This window comes from Leguminivora glycinivorella, chromosome 21, assembly GCF_023078275.1.
Source record: "Leguminivora glycinivorella isolate SPB_JAAS2020 chromosome 21, LegGlyc_1.1, whole genome shotgun sequence".
Lineage (NCBI taxonomy): Eukaryota > Metazoa > Arthropoda > Insecta > Lepidoptera > Tortricidae > Leguminivora > Leguminivora glycinivorella.
The window spans coordinates 6,952,094-6,976,271 of record NC_062991.1 but is presented as its reverse complement, the minus strand read 5'-3'; the positions used below and the strand labels follow the sequence as shown (position 1 = coordinate 6,976,271).

The following is a 24,178-nucleotide window of genomic DNA, read 5'->3' as shown; positions in this document are numbered from 1 at the left end:
TTACACAGATTGACCGAGTCCCACGGAAAGCTCAAGAAGGCTTGTGTTGTGGGTACTCAGACAACGATATATACATACATATATATATACAATCACGCCTGTATCCCATAAAGGGGTAGGCAGAACACATGAAACTACTAAAGCTTCAGTGCCACTCTTGACAAATAAGGGGTTGAAAGAAAACGAAACTGTGACATTGCAGTGACAGGTTGCCAGCCTCTCGCCTACGCCACAATTTAACCCATATCCCATAGTCGCCTTCTACGACACCCACGGGAAGAAAGGGGGTGGTGAAATTCTTAACCCGTCACCACACAGGAGACGATATATATAATATACAAATACTTATATACGTAGAAAACATCCATGACTCAGGAACAAATACCTGTGCTCATCACACAAATAAATGCCCTTACCGGGATTCGAACCCGGGACCGCGACTTAGCAGGCAGGGTCACTACGCGCTAGGCCAGACCGGTCGTCAAAACCCACAACCCACGTCACACGTGGATCATGGAACGCTCATTTTGAAATTAGAACACTATGGTTTGTCTATAAATGCCCTAAACTTTATGTCTTCTTACCTTAGCAATAGAACACAAACAGTAGTTGTTAACAAAACTCGCTCTAGCGGGACTGTAGTCCAATTAGGAGTGCCACAAGGCTCAATTTTAGGTCCATTCCTGTTTTTGGTTTATATAAATGATTTGCCATGTATAGTGAAAAACTTTTGTGAAATAGTACTTTTTGCTGATGATACATCACTGCTTTTTAATGTTGACCGAAAATCTACGGATTACAATGTAATTAATAGCACGTTAGCTGATGTACTGCAGTGGTTTACTGTCAACAATTTACTTCTTAATTCTAAGAAAACCAAATGTATTCGATTTTCTCTGCCGAATGTTAAACCAATCGATACAAAAATACTTTTGAATGATGAATGCTTAGAGATGGTACAACACTGTTTCTTGGTTTAACATTGGACAAAAATCTACAATGGAGTCCTCATATAAAGAAACTAGCAAGCAAATTAAGTTCAGCCGCATACGCCGTTAGGAGAATCAGGCAACTGACTAATGTTGAGACAGCTCGCCTAGTGTATCATAGTTATTTTCACAGTGTAATGTCATACGGTATTCTGGTTTGGGGCAAAGCAGCTGACATACAGACTATCTTTGTATTACAAAAGAGAGCCATTCGTTCTATTTACAACTTAGGAACACGTGAATCAGTAAGAGAACTCTTCAAAGAAATTAATATCTTAACTGTAGCTTCCCAATACATTTATGATAGTATAATTTATGTTGTTAAGAATTTAGACTGTTTCACTAAGAATTCTGATATCCATAATTATAACACTAGAAACAAAAATAAGCTTGCCATAAAGAAGTTTCGTGTCCGTAAAGTACAGAAGTCATTTGTTGGGCAATGCATTCATTTTTATAATAAGTTACCTGACACTGCTTTGAGATTACCCCTCCCAGCTCTTAAGAACTACTTAAAAAAATCATTGATGTTAAAGGCTTATTACAGAGTCGAGGACTATTTGACAGACAAACATGCATGGCCCGAACCAGAAACTACAAAAAACGAATAGCAATTAAAATAATTGTATTATGTATAGAGGACACAGTTCAGATAAGAAAGCACATCAAATATTTTATATTTTATGTTGTGTAGGTAAATTACATATTTAATGATATTGAGATTCATATTATCTTTTTCTTCTATGACAATTTGATATGTTTTCTCTGAAGAAGAACGACGTATTATTAAGCAATAATATAATTTATTGAAATTGATTTCCATAGAGTACCTAGTCTGTTCATATTCTTTGATGAATACTTTTGCATGTTAAATTGTATGTTGTTATTTAATGCATGTTAATTATAAGATGTAATGTTTTGAAAAGAAGTTGCCCGCCGAGTTTCTTGCCGGTCCCATAGTGGATACCCCCCTCCCAACTGAGGGGGGACTGAAATCTTCTCGAGGCTGAGGCGTAGGGTTAGAGCCGGCGTAGCTTTATTTGACGTTCATATGCGCATTGTAATATGCCTACTTGAAAAATAAATATTTCATTTTCATTTTCATTTTCATTTTCAATATACTTACTACCTACATACCTACATAGTTTATTTTTCTTTTTTCTTTTGTGTAAGATACATGACTGTTTACTAATCTTATTGTAGATGTCATCTTAGTCGTTTGGATCGGCTGGATCGGTTGCTACAATCAATAATGACGGAATCTGGTTCAAACAGCATAACCACTTGAATCACAAAGCTTATACCTACCAATGAACCTACCATATATGTTTGACCCCTGATTATAAACACTGCTAAAGGAAACTACAGCTCAAATAATATAAGTGACAAGGTATAAGACAAATACATACATGTTTTATTAATACGTTGTCTCAGCTCATACCACTCGGTGACGCGTAAACTTTGAAGTCTCAGACGCATCGTCTACCTCTGCCAATAAACGTATCTCCATCGAAAAATCCATTTGAAATACGACCTATTTGATTAGAACTTGAAGTCCAATTTTATAGTTGAATGATGTAGTTGATAAGATGTTTTCAAAGTTGACGCTAAAGTTATTGATGACGTCGATCGTATCAGCAGGGCTAGCCGAAGTGACAGTCGTTGAGGCTACGTGGATATCGAAACGCAGTCTGCCTCTGTCGCGCTACACTAGAGCGATAGGAAGAGCTAGCTATACACTTACGGATCGTAATGTGTGACATTGTATAGGTGCAGGTGCCTAGGACGATGATTGTCAGGCCCCGTAGCCGAATGGCATTTCTACGAAGCGAAACGAAAACGAAATCCCGCGAAAGGTAGTCTGGCTCTGTCGCGCCAATACGCAAGAGCGTTAGAGATAGATATCTATGAGTTTCGTGAGCGTTTGTGCCATTCGGCTACGCACCCAGTGCCTATAGTCAGAAGGTACTAATAGGGACTTGTCTTTGGCCGGCCCACAATGGATAGACTAGTTCCGACCTGTATTTAGAATGACACTAATGCTTCAATATGCCCTTATTGTATCCTTCCTCCTTCCTTATAAACTGATCTCGAACTCCGTTTGGAGTAAAAGTCTGCATTTCTAGTACTAAATTAAATAGCGAGTATTTTGTAGGAAATGGCAATGATACATTTGTCTTTGAGAAGTTCTAGAGGATTTATTGAACGAGTGTTTAAAAGGCGGTGTATAACATGAGATCGAGATGAACAGACTATACTGCTACCATGATAACTGATAATCAGAGATCGGATTTTTGTGCGTCATTTCATACTAAATGTCATTAAAATGACGTAAGTCATAGAAAGTAGATAATATATGTATCTTTATTTTATAAATAATAATAACAAGCAGTAATAAAACGTAGTTAGAACTTAAAAACTATGATAACCCAGTGACTTTCAACGCATATCTGCAAAATATAGTTTTAAAAGCAACATCTACAAAATATTACATTTTATTTTATTTTATTGTAAGTAATTCACTATGGCGAAATCAGGTTAAATATATATTAAAAAAACATAGTACTATCATTAACATTATTAAGCAATAATCATGGCTAAAACTTGATGATCATCAGAAAACATAATAACGATCTTATCTTTCTGACACATCTCAACTAACAGCTGCCAGCATCGAATACAAACCATTTAATTATGATAAACATATTATAATACACCTATGATAGTTTTTGCAAACAGTAGCAATTTTACAATAATTTAATTATTAATTCTAGTGTCAAGTTCACAAAAAGTTTCACAATTTTATTGTATAATTGACACGTGTCGTGAGACTCGTGAGTGTCGTGACATTTAAAACTATTTAAGAACATCTTTTATATTCGTACAAGGAAGTACAATTCATAAGGTAATTCTTAAGGCTCATTTAGATGGCACACGACATCGCATGCAATTTATTTACATACTTCGCTGAGGTTGCATTCAATTCAGTCAGCCGATTAAATGCCACATCGCAATGAAAATCGCATGCCAGATCTCGTAGCATCTAAATCAGCCCTTAATATTCAAATTTCGAAGGTTAGCCTTCGATTCGAAGCCCACTGCACTAACAAACAAAACAAAAGCGTCCAGGATGTATTTAAAACAAATGCGCATCGTGTATCGAGCACTAAAAACTAATTGGGAGAGAGGCTAAAAAACGGACGGGGCAAGAAACATGGACGGCTGATGAAATATTCAACGTGACATGATTGAGTCTTTGCTTGTGCACATAGAATTTCAAAATGTGCTACGTTTAAGGTTCGCTTGCGTTAATTGCCAATTGACGGAAAAGGGGCTGGCTACCTAGTTTGGTTTGTAGTTTTTGCTTGATCATGCTACTACGTGCGCGATGCACGTCTTTTCTTGAATAATTATAAAACTATAAAAAAATGTTAAATATATATATCCTAAAAATTAAAGAGGACCGCAATACACATTTTCTTTATTGCAAATTTCAATACAGTAAACGATACAATGAAAAGGTACCTTCAAATCAAGAGTGAACAGGCATCTTCTGGGCGAGCTCACTCCATCGTAGGCCACGTCTTTGCCAACAGCAACTAATTGTAAGAAGAGAACAGATATGAAGAGAGAGAAAATATGTAATTATCTGAGATGTTAGAAAACATGACGATTTTGTCTAATAAAATGACGTAAAACTACATATCAGTAATGTAACTAATGTGAAATCAAAATAAAAACATAAGGATATTTTTTTATATGCATACTCAGTTTCGCTTATTTTAGGTGCGAAAGCTGGATGATGCTTTGAATGTCAAATTAGATTCATACATTGCTTGACAATAACTAAAATGCTTATAATACCCAACATACTGAACACTTGACAAGTGTAGTGTATAGGTGTCTCGAGTACATATGGCAGTCGGTGTCCGAGTGTGATGGAGCACGGACGTGCGGTGTGTATTGGCGAGCCAACCCGATGTATATAGTGTAATAGCGTGACATTACAAGTGGCGACGAGGATAAAAGCAAGTACTTACCACGTGAATCTAGTATTCGGAAAAGATGGGATAGAAACATAAGTAACATAACCTATAAAATCGAGTAACGATGCGCCATGATGCACCGTTATCTTTTTGTAAACAGGTTTGGTTACCTGCCGTTTTAAATTACTGGCATTCTTAGTAGTTTCGGAACGTAATGAAGCTAAATGAAAGTGTTCATTAAATACTACAAAGCGAAATGATTATAACGGCAGTTTTTCAAGAATTAAGTCAAAACCAAATAAAAATAAATGAAATGTTATTTCTTTCAACCGTGCGAATATAAACCTTAAGCAGGTAACCGATAGATGTAATTAATAAAATGTTTGAGGCAATTGACAACATACGGCCAGCCTTCCTAGATTGTCATGCCTATACAGGTGTCGGTGTGTGGCTCCTACCTACCTAGTAAACGGTTTGGTTACCTACCTAGATTGCCAAATGTTTTTAGGTACCTACCAAAATGTTATTTGAGTTTATGTGTAGTGGGTTTATAAAATTGATTTATTATTTACATAAATCACAGCCCGGAATCATTACAATAATTTCCGTCCAACCAAGAGAAATGATATTTATTTTTAATTAGTGAAGTTACCATCTACCTGTTGGTTGGTTTAATACACAAAATTATGTGATGTTGCTAAATTTATAAATGGTTAAGCTATTTACCTAAATAAGGCATTTACTTGAATGATAAAATGTTGTACAACCATCACACTTAAATGTCCTATGGTAGCATTAGTCGATGTTTGAGAGTAAGGTGAAAACCAAAACAAACTAGATAAATACTTACCTAAGTATACTTCCTTACAGGGGTGAATTTACGTAAAAGTAACGTAAGTCACGACTTCATTAAGTGGTTATTTGAACTACAGCTGCAAATGAAAGGATCTATGCATATGTCGGGAAAGTAACACTTATTTAGAGATAGATTATCACTTGAACGTGAATCTTTTGAATTGATTGAACATGCCATAAAATCATGACTAATACTCTTGTCGCGGATTGACTTACGTAAACATTCCTAACGCCGATTTCGAGCAGTTTTATCTGAGTATTTAATTACTTAAAAACCAGAAAACCAGATGGGTTCACATTAAGTGCTAAATATACCTAAAAGTGATATACAGGATGGTTCTTGATAATGAACCTAACGACGTGTCAAATTTAACGAAAAAAAAAACACGGTATAGAAAAAAAAATTCATTTTTGAAGCACTTATGATAAGCAGTTTCCATCTAAGTATTAAATTACTTTACCAGTAAAGTCGGCAGAAAAAAAGAGGCATTAAACGGATATGCAACTCTGTACATTCAATTGTATCGAACATTTAATTGGCACCTAAGTACTATGAAATTTTATGCCATTTGTGGCTGAAAATAAGGCATTAAATTGCGAATTTGGAAACAGCACATGGAGGTGCACTCTGTACATTCAATTGTATTGTTTAGTATCGACCGTTTAAATGGCATCTAAATACTATGAAATTTTATGCCATTTGTGGCTGAAAATAAGGCATTAAATTGCGAATTTGGAAACAGCAGATTACAGAATCTGGACATTTAATTGTCATGTGTGTGAATTGGATAACAGAAATTCTGGTTATTAAGCTAGTTAATACAGCAGATTACCGAATCTGGACATTAAATTGTCATGGAAAAAAAAACCTACTGGTAACAGAATAACAATGACCTGACCTGTACAGTGTGCACGGCTCATTCAAAGCAGATAAAATGTATCTGGTCATTAATTTGACATGACTTTAGCCTTACGAGGATAAATATAGATATATGTGGAACCAGCAGATTACTGAATCTGGACATTTAATTGTCATGTAAAATAAATGAAAAAAAAAACATACCTTGGTTAAGGCAGATATATTTATCTGGTCATTAAATTGTTGTAAACATAGTTAAACAGCAATTTAAAAAAAAAAAAAAAAACTGAACATTGAATTGTTGCAAATATGAGCTTAATGATAATAACCTAAACACGAAGTAAATTACGGTTATACTGGTTGAACGTGCGCTTAAATGACGCTTAGATCAGATGATAAATGCTATCTGAGCCTTCAATTGTCATAATAGTAGATTGACGTCGGTCAATAAATATCATTAAATTGAAACCGAAATAAATTACACATATGAAAGAAAAAATACCAAGGCATCCAGTGCCTGAGAGTCTGAGACAACTACCCCAGTAAAACACTCAAGTACAATGACTGAGTACTTTGAGATAGCATAAGTTGAAATATTTTCAATATAATATATTTTGACTTGTGTTAGTTAGAATCATTAAATTGATTGGGTACAGGTTGCCCCAAGAAAGTCCAGTATGGCTTCTTAATTGTCGTTGGAGGCATTTGACAGCGAAGGTGATCCTACATCAGTAGGAGTTCGGTAGGAGCGCTGGAAAAGAGCACTCTTTATATACCTAGATGCCGCTAACGTCAATCAGAGTGAAAAGAGTGAAAAAAAAAAATAAATAAAGACAGTTCATTGGTTTGACATTGCATTGTATATAAAAAAAACACGTAGTGGTGCAGCTGAATTGAATAAAATTAAGCGAACGCTTGATACATTTCAACAACGCGGAAAAAAAGAAGTTGCTAACTCTGCTTACCGTCAACAAGGCTTTGTCAGTATGGGTGACCTCAAGAGAAAGACATGCCTATTTAAGTTGATCTATGATAGATTTTCAAAGACAATCTACGTCAGTTGAAAATCATTACAAAAATATATTGGTACTGAAGGTACTCGTTATCAGTTAGGGTAATAGGTACATACTGCAGAGATTCATGTAGGTGAATCTCATACAAGTCAGGTGTCCAGTTAAAACAAATAAACTAATGGATCTGTGAGCCTCTATTGAACTAATATAGAAAAAAAAAATAAGAAATAAAAATGCTGAACTTGTTTGCGTAATTTCACGGGAGGATATTGAAATCTCACTAGTGACCTTATTTCGTCTGGTCAAGAAAATGAACAAAAGGACAACAATCAGCGGCTGAATCAGCTTTGTCTGTATTGATTGTAAAATGTTAAATAATCACAGATTTCAATGCTTCACGTCAATTATCTAGGTACCTAACTACTTACAATGCACATTATTTAGAAGTTAGGGAACATGATTCTATTCTATATATAAATGGATTGATAGACGGATGTGAAGTTAAGGGTACAACTGAGAGAAATTTGCCTTGTGAATCTAACAAACTCGTCTTGTTGCGTGTTTATCTGTTTGAAACAATAGTATTTTAGTAAAGGGAATAAATCACAATATTGATGATACAAGTCGAATTTGTACGAACCAAACAACAAGGTCAAACTTGTTAAAATATATTTTATTGAATCAGCCAAACATTATGTTTAAATCAATATGTGACATGTGCTTTTACAAAATCGACTTGTTGGTTTAAATAAAAGATTGGTTCAAAAAAAAAAAAAAAAAACAATAATATTTCCTCTCACGAACGCTCCGGCTGTGGAATGAGCTATGTCAAGGTATTCCCCGATGAACTACAGTATGGGGTTCTAAAAAAAAAAAGGACTATACAAGTTTCTAATGGGTCGACGACGCGCATGTGACACCCCTTGAGTTGCAGGCGTCCATAGGTTACGGTGACCGCTTTCAATTAGGAGGCCCTATAACTGTTTGCCACCGACGTGGTATAAAAAAAATGTAGAAGGAAGTGTAACTACACTTAACAACATCAAACTTGTAGTTGGAATGAAAGAACACGTAGGCGCAATTAAAAAAAAAAAAAAAAAAAAAAATAGAAATGTTGAACGAACATTAAATCTAGTTGTTTTTCTCTCCGTGTGACACATAAATAAACGCTGAGTCTGTCAAGATATAACATCTCCTGAAGGAATTTAAAGACACAGCTGCAAAAACAAATTCAAATCGTGGTACCTGGGGAGAAACACTGTGCTTACCTACTACGAGGTAGTTACCTCGTAGTTCGGTGAGCTGTATAAGTATTCTGTTACTCCTGTTACTCCGGTCAATTTCAGTATGACTTGATGCCTTGTAAATGGGCATGCTGATTTGTTCAATTGATGAAACAAAATCAATAAAACGATAAAGTGGATACGTGACCCTGAATAGGATTTTAATGCATATTCTATATAGTATCTCTGTGTATTACAATGCAATGAATCACGAGCCCTTTCGATCCAGAAAAAAAAAACAGTAGACAGTAAAAGTTTTAATAACTATGCACTGCAATTTATAATTAAATTTATGAGTAGATCTAACTAAACATTATAATATCCGTAAGTATTATGAATTGCATTAGATGAAATGAAAAATGAAATAAATGTTTATTCAAAAACTAAACCTACAACTAAATTTATCTTCTGCCAAACCAGAGTATGGTTTGTCGGCAGACGAGGCTCCAGATACATTAGGTTCTATAACTAAATACTTATATGTACTATTTACTAGTTACTAGCAATAATAGGTGCATATAATGAAGTATAGGGCCGATACAATCAGTTATCAATGTTATCATCAATAATTACCTAATATACATTAGACGCCTGACAAGCGACCTATTAAAAAAAAAATAATAATGTAAATCATGAAAAGGTATGAAATTAGTGAAATATTATTGTACGAGCCGTACACCTTAGATGATATGATTCTTGATGGTTGATGGTAGTCTTGATAGAAACACTGATTTTTGATACACTTATAAATTTATTGATAACCAAGGTATACTGAGTACTAGCTAGGAGCACGTATAAACATAAACTAATGCATAAATCGATGTATAGCGTAATCGCAAATACAGCGATCAATCAATCAATCAATCATTATTTATTTGCAATAAAACATAACTAAATGCATGCAAATGCAATCAAGCAATGCAAAGCAATTCTAATCAAGTCATAATTATATTAATTTTAATGCTGACGCGAGAAATGTGCGATGCTTGCATTGTACAATTATATTGTATGATTTGTATGCTATTGAAGAAAAAAAAAAAACAATCATATATGTATATAAAAAAAATGTACTAATCTAGTTTTCAAAACAGTCTGAATTGAAAAAGGTAACAGATTTAAAGAAGAAGGAGGGAGACTGACATCTAGGAATTGTAGTTAATAAAACACACAAGTATGTTTGAGTATACACTGCAGGTGGTGGTGCAGCGTCCGCTCTGAGTCAACCCTCAGACCGGAATGTCCTAAACATATGACTAAAGATAGAAAATTAATCCCTAATTATAACTACTTCACATACAGTACTAAGTGGTAAAGACGGAGATGATCAAGTTAGGAATGACGAAAGTGGGCAGACAATTAGAAGAAACGTAGTTCATTAAAAAAAAAAAAAGAGATACACGGCACAGCATGGCAAGTATTTGAATTAAAACTAAATTGACCTATTATTTAAATATTTATAAAAAAAAAATTAAAACAAGAAAGGGATGTAGTGTATAGGTGTCTCGAGTACATATGGCAGTCGGTGTCCGAGTGTGATGGAGCACGGACGTGCGGTGTGTATTGGCGAGCCAACCCGATGTATATAGTGTAATAGCGTGACATTACAACAAGTTTCACAACTTTTGCAATAACTGTTGCCATAAAAACCAAAACAGAAAAAAAACATAATCCTCATTGTCCTTATACGAGCCCCGGAATATTTCATCAAAACAAAAGATCCCGTAAATAAAACGTCAAAATCAAAAACCGCCTGTCTGCGCGAAATCTGTTAAACTTGTTTCACATCCACAGCAATAGCTTCAAAACTTTCTTTCTATTCGACGTTTTTCATCTCTTTCTTACATCAGGGTTAAAGTGGAATAATCGCGGGTGCGAGAGGGATGGAGGACATGAAGACGTCACGCCGGGCGCAGGCGCACGAGTGTTGTTGCACTTGTTTTGTTTATTTTCTCGGCCGCCATCTTTTTTTTTTTTTTGAAAGCTACGTCTTTGTTCGGTGCAATCGGCCGGGCTGGTAAGTTGGATAATTTCTTTATTCCAGGCCCACCCGACAATTTTGTGGAGCTGCGTTATTATGAGGTTGATTTGTTTAATAATTTTATTACGTTCGCTATTCGCTTTTTGTTAGGATTGCGCGCGCGCGTTTGATATTGCTGATAGGATTTGCGTTTACACGATCTTTGTCTATGGTAATACAAATTGTAACGTGCAATAGGATTGTATATTCAATTCAACTCTCAATTTATTGTACTTTAGAATTTAGAATGAAATATTTGATGAAACTGACATAAGAAGACCTAAAAGACAGCCTTTTTACGGTTTGGTAAAGGAAACGTTGCTCTGTCTGCTCTAAAATTGTGAATAATGTAGTAAACTAACAAAACCATGAGTAAGTATGAAACTTCCAAACCAATTTGAAATTCGCGCATCAACTTCAAACTTTAAACCAAAATGTTTATTTTTTGCGACACCTCACCGTCTAGACATGGCCAGGGTTCTTTTTGCCGAGGAACCCCACTGTTAGACCTTGGGCCCGCCGTCGCTCGAATGCTCTCAATAGGCCCAAAAAAAGACTTAGGGTATTGTGCCTTTGTGAGAAATGTTAAATCTGGACTTATGCTAGTTTGCTCGTTAACCGTAAGGCCTCCTGTGGATTGGTTCTGGTGTATTGTTTAAATTAGTCGTGTATTGTGAAGAGATAGAAGTACAAATGATTAATCAAAATTAACATGCATACTAAGCTACAATGGACGATATTCTTTCTAAGTCAGAAATGTGCTGGAAAACTTTTTGTTATGAGGAGAGATTTATTAGGAAATAAATGGCTAATAATTTCTGGCGGGTTATGGAACCTTGGATGGGTATATCTTTCAACTCTTTCACTTGCCACTAAAATATAATCAATATAAAAAGCAAAGCACCCATACTTAATATTATAAATGGGAAAGTGTGTGTGTCTGTTTGTTTGTCCGCCTTTCACGGCAAAACGGAGCGATGAATTGTCGTGATTTTTTAAGTCGAGATAGTTGAAGGGATGGAAAGTGACATAGGCTACCTTTTGTCTCTTTCTAAAGCGAAAGAAGCCGCGGGCAAAAGCTAGTACCTATTTTATAAATCCCATCGATTTTTGACACACCGTTTATCTTGTTTTGACTTTACCTGCACACCACACCATTTAGCTGTATGTCTCATATACAAAGTAGCAGACGAATTTCCAAAGTATTGAAACATAGTCCCGACGGAAGACCAGCGCTGACCCTCGGGTTAGCATTTTATGCTGCATTTTATGAGATTTTTGTGGTAACTTATATGTTTAATTTTTTTTATTTGCTGTTTCTGTTTTCTTACGTGTGTATTTCGTAGTTATCACGAATAAATAATTGATTGATTGATTGATTGAAACCTTCGTTTCTCCCCCAGATTGGCGGCAGCGGCAGCGGCAGCTGGCGCAACCAGCGAACTCAGCTACCTCGCGGCGCTGCACCCGGCGTACCGGCCCGTCACCTACGACCATCCTCTCTACGGGGCCAACACCATACGAGGTACGTTTAGACTTCATTCTTTCAAAAGTCGAGAAATCCTGAAAAAGAACAGAGAAGAAGCTCTTACAAAGAGATAGGTCCTATAAATAGCTTTCGGCTGCGAAACGATCTTAACATCCTCGCTTGACAACGCCCGCACGTAAAACAGAAGATCAGACCCTTAAGCACAACTTGCCTTGTCGCGCGCGATCGTCCATACATCAAGCGCGACTTCAAGTATGGACTCGCGCGCGACAAGGCAAGTTGTGCTATGGGTATGAGAAGATTTTTTCGCGTCTTTCGGGAAAGAAAAATACTTATTGCAACGACTGTTGCAAAGAATGTTCCAATTTGGTTTCTGGGGACATCATCATCATCATCATTGGCCACAGCATCTTTCCAGATGATAGTTGCAGCACTTGCATCAGCGACTAAGTAAGAGGTAGGTGTTCTGAGTAGGCAGTCTACAGCCTACATCGGTTGTGATGGCTGTACAAGCCAATGGCGGATCGGCATTTTCTGCCGCATCTATCACAAATGTGCTTTGACTCCTGGGGTGGTCCAGCACCTCTACGGAGACGCTTTTGCTTGAGTTGGTCCAACCAAAGCTCGTCATGCTTTACCATACCCTCCCTCAAGCTATGACGCACGACGCTTTCTGGGGACATTGGTACATTAGGTATTTGGTTGTCTACCATCTTTCAGACTTCCATTTTGTCAATTAAAAACACCATGATGATTTTTCACATTTAGTACCTTTTAAAACAGCAATTTAAGTAAATACCCAAAGCAGTTACGCGAAGAAATAATCACTCACTAAATATGAGTGGTGCAAAATCCAAATAGCCGGCTCCGTTGTTAAAAAATCATTCCAAAAGCCACTTAAAGAAATTTTGCTTTACGACGCCGTAAAGACGTAACCCGACCAGCGTTCACCCGACCTGCACTTCAGCGTAGTTTCCAATGAATAATAGACCTTAAAAGCATTTGCAAGTTACATGAGTCCACGTCTGTGCTGTAGCAGGGTCCTTAGCCAACATCACAATCGTAGCTAGCTCTCTCTATCCTGCCGTCCTAAGGTAAAAGGCAGCTATTCGACAAAAGCTAGTTTTGAGATAATCGCAAAAAACCTTCTTTTTTGAATTTCTACAGAACGGAATAACTTTTTTCATTATTTCTTTTTGTATATTGTAGGTATAGGTGTTTACTTATTTTAGACATTATTTATATATTTGTATAGCGACTGGTTTTTTTTTAATTCGCGAAAAGCCTTTTTTCATAGTATTGAGCTTCAAAAATGGTAGATATTACTAGTCAAAAAAGCAGTAAATATGCTTTATACGGTGTTCTAATCTAGGATTTTCTCTTAAACTAGGTTATAACGCCGTATATAATCACATACTGTCTTATTGCTTAGCAACAATGCCTATCTCGCACTCGAGATTCTAAGTTAAAAACAGTATCGTAGTTATTCGGCCTTTTTAATTAGTATCCTAGTGAGTTTTCCAGATTTTCGACTGTACTGCTAGTCTAAAAGAACGCATACTATCAAAAAAATCGAATATACGGCTTTATAGATTAGTATATATGGAAGAAATTAGAATAAAATTCAAACACGTAGTTTAAAAAAGTATGTATTAAAGAAACGAAAAAATGCCATCCTGTCTCTAATTACTAAAAAAAACGATTCTTTTTGGATAGAGATAAATATAATATAATTTAACGAGCCACAAATAAAAGAAACTTTTACAGAACAAATACCTGTTCTTTTAAATTAGTCAGTAAGTAGTAAATTATTTATGTCTAACATACATTTTTCATCAACGCTAAATGTTAATTCGGAGCTTTGTAGAAACTTGCTTACGATGCTTATGGAAACAAGTTAGTTAGGTAATGCTTTGAAAAAAAGTCAATTTTTTATATCGTATGTCATATGTCAATCTGTCAGATAAAAAGTGACTTCTAAGAATTATATGTAATTTAAATGCCAAGATGAGAGGTAGAACAACAACAGTTTTAATTGTGACCAAACTATCTGCAAAGGATTTGGATGTTATGAGAATTGCCGCACAATATGTGAGTCAAAAAGCAGTTTACACTACCTACTACCAAACGATTTGGAATGATCTATACGTATAGTTAAAAAAAATTGCATGGTCGCTTCAAAACACCTGGCCCTTTACTCTAAATTTAGAGAAAAAGATAATAATTATATTATGTGAACAGTTTGCCGCTAAAAAAACAATTCTATCAATTTCTATTAGAGATTGTGCGAATATGTAGCAATAGTTCAGCGAAGTAAAAGCGTAATTCACTGCGCTGGTTATATACAAGAAACAAATACAGGCAAAACGCAGCCAAACTCAGGAATCTTCCGTCAAAACTCAAGCTCGGAAGTTAAACGACCAAGAGGTACCTCAACCTCTGAAAGGTTTCTAATATCTACGATAAATTGATTTTCTCGCGAAAAAATTGGGCAAATGGTGATGGTTTGCCAAGCAATTTTTCCGTTCATTTTCCGTTCAGGGCCGCTTACATTCCTAGATTTACGAGAAGAAAGTGCCTTCATAAGCAAGTGTTGCTTATATGAAAATACAGGGATCGAATATTCTTCTGGTCTGGTCCGATTTAGCTGCTTTTCACTACGCTCGCCTAGTATCGGTCTAGTATCAAGATAATGATGTCGAGTTTGTTGCAAAAAACATTAAATCCGCCGAATTACCCTGAAATTAATTAAGCTAAGAAACAGATAACATCGAACAATTCAGAAAATACTATATAGATTCGTACCCAAAGATATCTTCAACAATGTTACAATATAATACAACAATTGCGATCCAAAGGTTTTTGAAGAATATCAAAATCAAAGTCAACTTGTATAATAGTTTATTGACTAAAAATGTACCATTTTATTTTGTTGTCATAATTAACGATACGGTCCTTATATATCTCTTTAGGATTTTAGTATTCGCTCCCCGAGTTAGAACGCGTGAATATGCAATATGCTTACTGAGCTACCAGAAGCAAATAATTAGTTATAAATTGAATTCGACTACAACAAAATAGTCATTTACTGGATTTGGTTGGAAACAGTGGCAGTGACCCCGTACGTTTATCATATACGCCTTACTTCCACACAAGAATGCCTATGCTTTTTGATACTGGTTATCAACATGCTGAGGCGAAAAATATATTTTTTTATATTCAATTTCCTATTATATTCATATCAATATTCCTTGTTTGTAAAATAAAACAAAATATATGAAAATTTAGACATAAATCATACTGCAAATAACCTACTTCTCCTCCTTATTCCTGATACCCTTATCCCAGCTACAACACGTGTTCCTCTTCCATTCTCCTCCATTTTTTTCATCTCAACACACATATTTCTTTCTAAATTCCTATTTCACATAATTCATTCATAGTTGTTTAGTTAGATTGACCCCTCTCTCTCTATATCAACATTCATCTCTAACGTTCTCATTCATTCATTGTAAATTATTTACTTGTTTTACTGTAAATTAAACCAAAAACGATAAAGTTATAATACTGACTGCTTTTATTAGGTACATACATATTTAAACCATGAAATATTAATAAACTTCATACAGTGTTTGCTGCAAAAAAAATACATACGAACAACTTTTCCACCGCAAACTACGCTAAAAAGACGTATTTGCTTTCGAGCAATAATGCATGAAAATCGAGTTAAATGTTTGTATCTCGAATAAAAAATACAATAGAAATGATGTAGGAAATGTAAACAATACTTATTATTGTTAAAACGTATCAAAAATACAATGATTCAGTATTTTTCCTAACTTCGTTTGGTTTCGATCCATATTTCGCGCTCAAAAAGCCAGCTGCGCTCTCGTACTGGCAGCCACAAGCTGCGGCGGTGCTCGCAGCTCGTCACTGATGGCTTTTCCTTAGCGTATAGTGTCTTTCGGCTGGCGGGTTGATTGACAAAGGTTGGAACATATACTGTTTTATAAGCTAGTTTGCAGCACTTTCACACATTTTAAAAGTTTTTTTACGTTTAATATGACGCCCATACAAAATAAGAAGAACGTATAACACTTATTCGTTTTTATAGACTATTATAGCGTCGTAAAATAATCGAGCGATACTAGGCTTAAATGACGTATTTGACATTTTTACAGAAAAATTTGATATACTGTTTTTTAGACTAGTATCAGTTAAATTTTTTTACCCAAAATCCTATGTTAAAAGCACGTATAACGTCTTTTTCGTATTTTTAGACTAGTTTTTCACTTTTACGTACTTTTAGGCTAGTAATGCTGGATAACATTTCAACCTAACCAGAGCGTAAAAAAACGTATACCTGCATATACGTTGATTTAGCTTAGTTTTGTTAAATATCTGCTTTTTAGGCTAGGAAATCTCGGAAAATTCGTGCAAATACTGCCTTTTTAGAGTTTTTTTCTCGGAAACTAGGCAACATATCGGAAAACGGAAAAAAGTGGTCGATGCAGCTTAATCTGTACATTACGGATATCACAATAACTCAATTTCGGCAAAATGTCGAATAGCTGCCTTTTACCTTAGGACGGCAGTATCGCTCTTCTGCAGTAGCGCGAGAGCCTGCATTTCGATCACGTCAATGATTCTCACTTTGGCTAGGCAGGCTGATCTGATGTTTGTGGGTTAAGGTTCTCTTTGCAGTGTGTTGGCAGTATTGCCGTTAGCCTATAATATTGCCGTAGTTAGTGTGTAATATTACTCGTAACACTAGCGTCTTTATTGCGAGCAATAGTAGTTTGCATACCGAGACGGATAATATTGCTGATGGTTGCTGGGTGTTTAATCAAGGTTCGAGCGCTTGCTCAAATGAGACGCGCTTTTACTGCCTTCGGGGATTGTTTTTCAATAGGTCTTTTCTTTTCCTTGAATTGTATTTTTTCCTTGTTTTGAGTGAAGTAGATCAACTTTATTTGTTATTTTTCTGTTGCGTCAGCTAGGTGAAAATAGTACAAATAGTTTTTTAGAAGAAATATTATACATACTAAAGAGCCGTATTGTACGAGTATAGGTATGTAAAAAACAGTCAGTTGCTGTATAAGTGATGAATATAACCGAAAAATGTCGGAAGAAAGAAGGAAGTATGTATTTTAAGGAACCAGGGGCAGATTTTAGAACGAAAACAAGGATAAACAACAAATCACATTTTTCTTTTATTCATTTTTATTACATGAAAGGACACGAAAGGAACAAATCGCATACAATTAGCTCGCATAAATACCTAACGACACAAAATCGAAAAATGGCACAGTAAGTGCAAAATAGCTCACGCAAACACGACGGCGGCCGAAGGCAAAATGTGTTGAGCAACGGTTTTCAACGGTTTTTATGAACTATGATAGTCGCGGTAGCAGGGATGGATGGGCTTGGTGTTGCCAACAGTATATATTTCAGAATTTGGATTAAAACATACATAACTTAAATGGGTATGCAGCATTTGTCAATTATTAAGACCAAAGACATATATACAACTCCGTATAGACAGATAAAGTCTATGAAAAAAACGTACCTCAGTACAATACAGGAAAAGGAACGCGAACGGTGGCCTAGATGGCATTACACCTTTGGGGTACGCTCAGCTAGATGACGCTAATTAATATTAACACTTTCGAAACCGGGCTCTACGCGGCGCTACGACATTTTCGCTACATACGGGTTTCCCCATGTAATCGGCTACGCTTCTACGAGCGGTGTGCCCGACAGTCGGGTTCTTGGTAGCGAAAGTGTTAATATTTGACATTTTAACACATATCAAGCTAAGAATATGGGCCAAATTGTCAAAACTGAGGTTCAAAAGTTTTAAGCCTGTGTCAAGAGATGGCAGTCTATGCACTGTGAGTGTGATTACACATTTTACTCCGACAGTAACTCTCTATAAAACTCGATCGTCTTTGTTAAGACTCATTCGTCGAATAAAATATAAGAAACGATGAAACCAACTGGCATCTAAAAACAAAACCATGAGCATAAACTGGATTGCAAAAATACTTGCACGCCAGTGACCCAACAGAATCATAGAAACTATATGCAAAAGCCCAGCAAATGCCAGCAGCGCACTATCGGCTCAATTTATCAACACTCTGAGGTGTTAATTAGGATTTGAACTCACGACGGCTACCAATCGTTCCAACCCACACGTTCAAATGTAAACTTTCTTGGTTTGAGTTCTGGTTTAAAGTAGCTTGTGGTACCAGTTGATGACAGATAGGATGAAGGACTATTAAGGGACAGGGTTGAAGTCACGGATTAAAATTGGCATGCATTTTAGTAACGACGGATATAACTCGATATGAAGTATTTTACACCAATCAACTCATCTAAAGAGCAACCTACTTCTAAGAAAAAAATGTTATAAAATTTAAAAAATATATTTTATAAATTTGACATAGATAAGTATAATTCGGGCGGGATTTCTTTATAAAACGATCATTTTTAGGGTTCCGTAGTCAACTAGGAACCCTTATAGTTTCGCCATGTCTGTCTGTCCGTCCGTCCGTCCGTCCGTCCGTCCGTCCGTCCGTCTGTCCGTCCGTCCGTCCGTCCGTCCGTCCGTCCGTCCGTCCGTCCGCGGATAATCTCAGTAACCGTTAGCACTAGAAAGCTGAAATTTGGTACCAATATGTATATCAATCACGCCAACAAAGTGCAAAAATAAAAAATGGAAAAAAATGTTTTATTAGGGTACCCCCCCTACATGTAAAGTGGGGGCTGACATTTTTTTTCATTCCAACCCCCACGTGTGATATAATGTTGGATAGGTATTTAAAAATAAATAAGGGTTTACTCAGATCGTTTTTTGATAATATTAATATTTTCGGAAATAATCGCTCCTAAAGGAAAAAAAGTGCGTCCCCCCCCCCCCCCCCCCCCTCTAACTTTTGAACCATAAGTTTAAAAAATATGAAAAAAATCACAAAAGTAGAACTTTATAAAGACTTTCTAGGAAAATTGTTTTGAACTTGATAGGTTCAGTAGTTTTTGAGAAAAATACGGAAAACTACGGAACCCTACACTGAGCGTGGCCCGACACGCTCTTGGCCGGTTTTTTTTTATTATACATCTTGCTCAATAATCGTATGAACTACCTAGGTATCGTTTTTTTTAACACTTTATTTAATACTAGCTTTTGCCCGCGGCTTCGCTCGCGTTAGAAAGAGACAAAAAGTAGCCTATGTCACTATCCGTCCCTTCAACTATCTCCACTTTAAAAAATCACGTCAATTCCGTCCCTTTTTTCCGGTGCGTTTTTCCGTGAAAGACGGACAAACAAACAGACACACACACTCCCATTTATAATATTAGTATGGATAAAAATCACTTGAGTAAAATACCGTATTAAGACATTACTCGAACGCAATGATCGATTATAAAATGGGCCTCGTGAGGGCAGAATTTTAAACCACACGTTGCGGTGATCACGCGCATACGCATATACGGAGACCTTTAATTTGATTGCATAAATTATTTTGTGACTTTCCATGCCTAAAGGGTCCTTTATGACCATTTTATCAGAATTTTTGTTGAAATTTTGTATGAAAAAGATCTTAATTTGAATATATAGTGCATTTTTCCATAGTATTTTTATGGAAACGTTCGTATTTGCCGTGTTATCTCGGTTAACGTTATTACTTCTTTTACTGAGCCCGATTGAAATAGCATGACACTGAAATGCGAAGGAAAGATTTCTCACTACATCTGTACTAGTCACGTAACGTAAGGACCCTTTTGTGTCGAAAAGACACAAAAAATTTAATGATCGGGATCATTAAAGATTACGATCTTTCACTGACAGATGGAATTAAGAAGTAAAAGGGGATAAGTACATTTGTCTTGTGGACGCACGAAGGGAACTCATAATTTGGCGTTCATGGCTATTTCTTTTTATGACACGTTCAAGTAGAAAATTATACGAGATGCAATATTATTAAGTAATATAAAATTTGTATAATAGCTTCCCAGTTCATAATTTGCTGTAGGCGACATGAAAGGACTGATGGTCTTTCAGTAGTTTTTCTTCTTGATAAAGGTACGAGTATAGGAATTATAGACGTGGACATACACTGAGAGAAATTTGCATTGTGAATTTAACAAGTTCGACTTGTTGCGGTTTATCCGTTTGAATCAGCCAAATGTTTAAAACAATATGTGTCAGGTTGTTTTTATAAAATCGACTTGTTGATTCAAATATATTGCCGATTCAAATGACAAGTAGCTTGTTGGTTGAACCAAAGAGCACGTAGGCGCTATTTTAACCAAAAAACTTGTTGAACGAACATGAAAACTGGTTGTATTTTCTCTCAGTGTAAAACCCGATTTCAACGGGATCTTCTTTTTTAACCCCCGACGCAAAAACGACGGGGTGTTATAAGTTTGTCATATCTGTCTGTCTGTGGCATCGTAGCTCCGGAACAGATCAACCGATTTAGATTTAGTTTTTTTTTGTTTGAATGCTGAATTAGTCGGGAGTGTTCTTAGCCATGTTTCATGAAAATCGGTCCACTGTGTCGGGGTTTTTTTTAAAATTTTTAATTTTGAGGTTAGGTTATTTTACCACTCGTTGCTATGGATATTTTCACTTGTGTCACTCTTTAAAAATCCTACAAATCTTTTAAAGTATCCAAAATTGTTATTGGCATTTCCGCGATGTACTATCCACCAACTTGGTATTACCATTACTTTTAAGGAAATTAAATAATAGGCACTGGTATCGTTGAGAAAACAAAATGTAATGAATTCAATCACTAAAAATAGACAAAAGGAATATAAAAAAATCATAGACAATAAACTATAAAAAGGTAAAATAATATAAAAAGTTTGTGCAGTCTTGCACATTCTCCCCTTTTTTAAAGAGCGACGTGTATTTTCGCGAGCTTCTTGAGGGGTCTGCGAAACACCCCAGCAGCAGTGGCGACATCTGCTACTCTGATTATCCCGTCTCTGCCGGGGTATACGGCGGTGACACGACCCTTAGGCCAAGAGCCTCGAGGCAGGTTTGAATCACAAATTATTACGATGTCCCCAATCGCGATATTAGGCGGAGATCCTCCTCCTGTCCGTGGTGATAAGGAGGGGAGGTATTCCCTGACCCAGCGCTGCCAGAAGTGGTCGGCTAGCCTTACCGCCCTGCGCCACTTATTTCTGCTCAAGAGGTCGGCTTCGGTCAAAGTAGCGGGAATAGGGGGCCCAGACGGAGATGTGAGTAAAAAATGCGACGGGGTCAACGCTTCGTCAGCATCAAAATCAAGTGAAACGTGCGTGAGTGGTCGTGTATTAATAATGGCTTCAGCCTCCGCCAATAGTGTGCTCAGAACTTCATCTGAGGGAGCCTGTTCTCTTAGGGTTGTCTTCAGGGCTTCTTTAACGCTGCGAATTAAACGCTCCCATGCTCCGCCCATAAAAGGTGCTGCCGGAGGAATGAAACGCCAATTGATTGATTCATTAGCTGCATAAATTTCAACTGAGTTGCCGTAAAGAGCTTGTAACTCCCTGTTTGCCCCAACAAAGGCTGTTCCGTGGTCTGACCAGATCTCTTGCGGTGTGCCTCGACGAGCAATAAAACGGCGTAGACACATTATGGCCGCGTCTGTCGATAAACTATGTACCACTTCAAGATGTACGGCGCGGATGACGAGGCACGTAAATAGAGCAACGTAGCGTTTCTCTCTTCTTCGACCAACTGAAACGAGCACAGGCCCAAAGTAGTCAAGACCGACGAAGGAAAATGGTCTTTGATGATGAGCCAATCGGGACTCCGGTAGATCTCCCATTGGTGGCGTGAATGCTCTGGCGCGGTGAAGTTTGCAAAACTGACATGCGTGGGTTACTGATCGGACAGCATTTCTGAGGCCCAATATCCAAAATCTTTGGTGGAGTTCGTTCAGGACCTTTTCTTTGTTTGCATGGCCAGCCTTTTGGTGGTATCTTGCTATAAGGAGGCGTACTGCTGGGTGCTTTCCGTCCAAGATCAGGGGTCGTTTAACTTCATCAGTGACGCCTGTTGCAGCTGCTATACGACTGAACATTCTGAGTTGGTCATTGTTATCTATGAATGGGGATAGTTTAAAAAGGCGGCTGCTTCGAGGCAACGGGTCTCCGTTCTTTACTCTCAAAATGTCCTCTTTGAAGGAATCAAGTTGACTCTGACGTAAAATATGGGTTTCAGCTAGACGGATATCGTTCGCAGTTATTCTTGGTTGGTTATTAGGGGGGTTCGCGGTACCAGGAGAGGATGTGCAAGGTGGATGGAAGGTACATAAGTGTCCTTCAAGACGAGGGAGGTTGAAGTTCGCGTCTCGTCTTCTCATACTACGCAATCGCAATAATGATATGAATTGATGCGCCTTTGCCGTTGCTCGCACCATTCTCAGCCATGAGCTGAAACGATACGGATCTGCAGATATTGGTGCGGGCAGCTCAATCTCGGTGATCAGATGAATGATATTTTTAAACTCTTCACGTCCTAATCCGCTAACATCAATTTGAGGTTCAGCGGGCCAGGACGAGGACAGGAGAAAGGTAGGCCCTGAGATCCAGCGAGATTCTGGAGAGAACACAAAACGTTTGACGCGTGTAGCGTCATCGGCTACGTTTAGGTCACTCGGTACCCAACGCCACTCACTGATATTTGTAAGCTCCAGTATCTCACCAACTCTGTGGGACACAAAGGGTTTAAGGGTACGCGCATCACTACGAAGCCAACCTAGCGCAGTCATTGAGTCGCACCAGAAAACACGTCTCGTTGGCTTCAACCGATGGGCTTCGCATATTGTCGTAGCAAGGCGCGCAGCCATTAGTGCACCTTGAAGTTCTAAACGAGGAATGGAGACAGGTTTAATTGGGGACACGCGCATTTTACTACAGATGAGGGAGAGTCTCACGTCACCATTTACATATAGAAAGCGCCAATAGGCCACAGCAGCATAGGCAGACTCACTCGCATCCGAAAACACATGTAACTCGCATCCCTCTACTTTGAGCTCGCTCAAGTTGTAGCGGCGTGGTATTCGCAAACTGGAAGTGGAGATCAGGTCTTGAAACCATAACTTCCACGCGGCGCTGTCACATTGAGAGAGCTCTTGATCCCAGTCTAAACCCTTGCGCCAAGCGTCTTGAAACATTATACGGCCACGAACTACGATTGGGGCAAGGATCCCAAGCGGATCGTAAATTTTCATTACGTGTACTAGAACCTCTCGTTTCGTTAATTTTTCAGGTAACACCGTATCTTTTTTTACACCTGTATTAAAACCAATCAGGTCGTTGAAGGGCTGCCATATAAGGCCCAGCGTGCGAACGGGCGTAGACAGGCGGCCCAATTCAACGTCTCCATTATTGGCGCGAGGTAATACCTCTAGCAAAGACTCTTTAGGCAACAACGAAAGCGCACTAGGATTATTCGACGTCCAGCCGCGCATCTCGAAGCCGGCATGCGCATGTACGGAGTAAATATCAGCTGCCAGCCTAGCAGCTTTGTTGACGTCGTCTAAGCTAGTAATGCAATCGTCCATGTAATGGTCGTCGATGATTACTCGAGCCGCGTCGGGGTAAGTTTCCTGCCATTCTAAAGCGTTTTTATTTTTTATGTGTATGGCAGTGAATGGACTCGACGCGGCGCCAAAAATCATGGA

The 24,178-nt window shown here is 37.4% G+C and overlaps 1 protein-coding gene across 1 annotated transcript in view; it reads left to right on the top strand.

Moving 5' to 3' along the window:
- LOC125237395 (zinc finger protein GLI4) overlaps nucleotides 1-24,178 on the top strand; it is a 179,662-nt gene that overhangs the window by 115,365 nt on the left and 40,119 nt on the right. The window contains 1 exon segment of the mRNA XM_048144430.1: nucleotides 12,406-12,527. Within this exon segment, the coding sequence (XP_048000387.1) occupies nucleotides 12,406-12,527 (122 nt within the window).